Genomic DNA, 961 nt, shown 5'->3' with positions numbered 1-961 from the left:
GGGGGTTGAGCGAATGGCTGCCTGGCGTTTAGCCGCCTGCCGGGTTAAACCGCAACCGTTCTTTTTGGCGCCCAACGTGAGGCTCGAAGGGTTGAGATAACGACAGATCCAAACAGAGCGTGTTAAATTTCTCTTGGAAACTATTAATGATCCTTTCTCCTTGAGGAGCCAATCTATGGGGGAGAGAAGGGAGGACGCTTCCCCCGACTTCTTCCTCTTCCCCTTCTCCCCCCGGTGAGTTACAATACCTCTTGAGAGTTTTGAGCATCCTCGGGATGTTCGGGCCAGCATGCTCCTGCTGCTGTCTCTCCTGACTGTGTTTCAGGTCTTGTTTAAGGTTAGACAACTATTTAGAAATAACACCTGGAGATCTGCCCCGAGGCTGGATGGTTCTGAGTGTCACAGTGTGTGGCAGAGTATGGGCACCTCCAATATTTTGGAATTTCATCCCCGAACACCCACACAAACTAGGAAAATATTTGGAAAAAAGTATGCTGTCACCCTGGCAATTCCAGGGTTACAAACAAATCACTGCGCGGTGCTGGCCCTGCCTCCCCAGCCCCATTGAGGAAGAGAAGTCACTGGATCTGATGACAAAATGACAGACACTGCGGCCACTCCAACCCCAGTGACGGCCACAACGGGGCAGGGAGAGCCCTGGCTGCCCGCTGGGCTTTGCCCGTGGCAAGGGCTCCTCAAGCCCAGACACCAGGCCGGGGACTCCAAAAATATGGCCCCATCCAGGCAAAGCTGGTGCCCAGAGGGGGGGTTCGGGGGAGCGGGGCTGGAGGGGGGTCTCACCCCGGCCATGCGGCTTCTCTGGCTCGCAGGAATTTTGCCCGCGGATGCTGTCGATGGGGCCAGAACTGCCGCTTCTCGCACGACAGAAAGTCAGCCCAGATCTGCAGGTACTTCCAGAGTGGGTTTTGCAGCTACGGAGAGCGGTGCAGGTAAGGGGCAG

The 961-nt window shown here is 56.1% G+C and overlaps 1 protein-coding gene across 1 annotated transcript in view; it reads left to right on the top strand.

Moving 5' to 3' along the window:
* The first annotated feature begins 175 nt into the window (after positions 1-175).
* LOC104290253 (putative E3 ubiquitin-protein ligase makorin-4) overlaps positions 176-961 on the top strand; it is a 2,759-nt gene continuing 1,973 nt past the window's right edge. Inside the window, exons 1-2 of the mRNA XM_009889334.1 lie at positions 176-234; positions 831-950. Coding sequence (XP_009887636.1) covers positions 176-234; positions 831-950 — 179 coding nt within the window. The remainder of the gene's footprint in view (positions 235-830; positions 951-961) is intronic.

Source organism: Charadrius vociferus, unplaced genomic scaffold (assembly GCF_000708025.1).
Source record: "Charadrius vociferus isolate BGI_N301 unplaced genomic scaffold, ASM70802v2 scaffold1511, whole genome shotgun sequence".
Classification (NCBI taxonomy): Eukaryota; Metazoa; Chordata; class Aves; order Charadriiformes; family Charadriidae; genus Charadrius; species Charadrius vociferus.
This window is presented reverse-complemented; position numbering and strand designations above follow the sequence as displayed.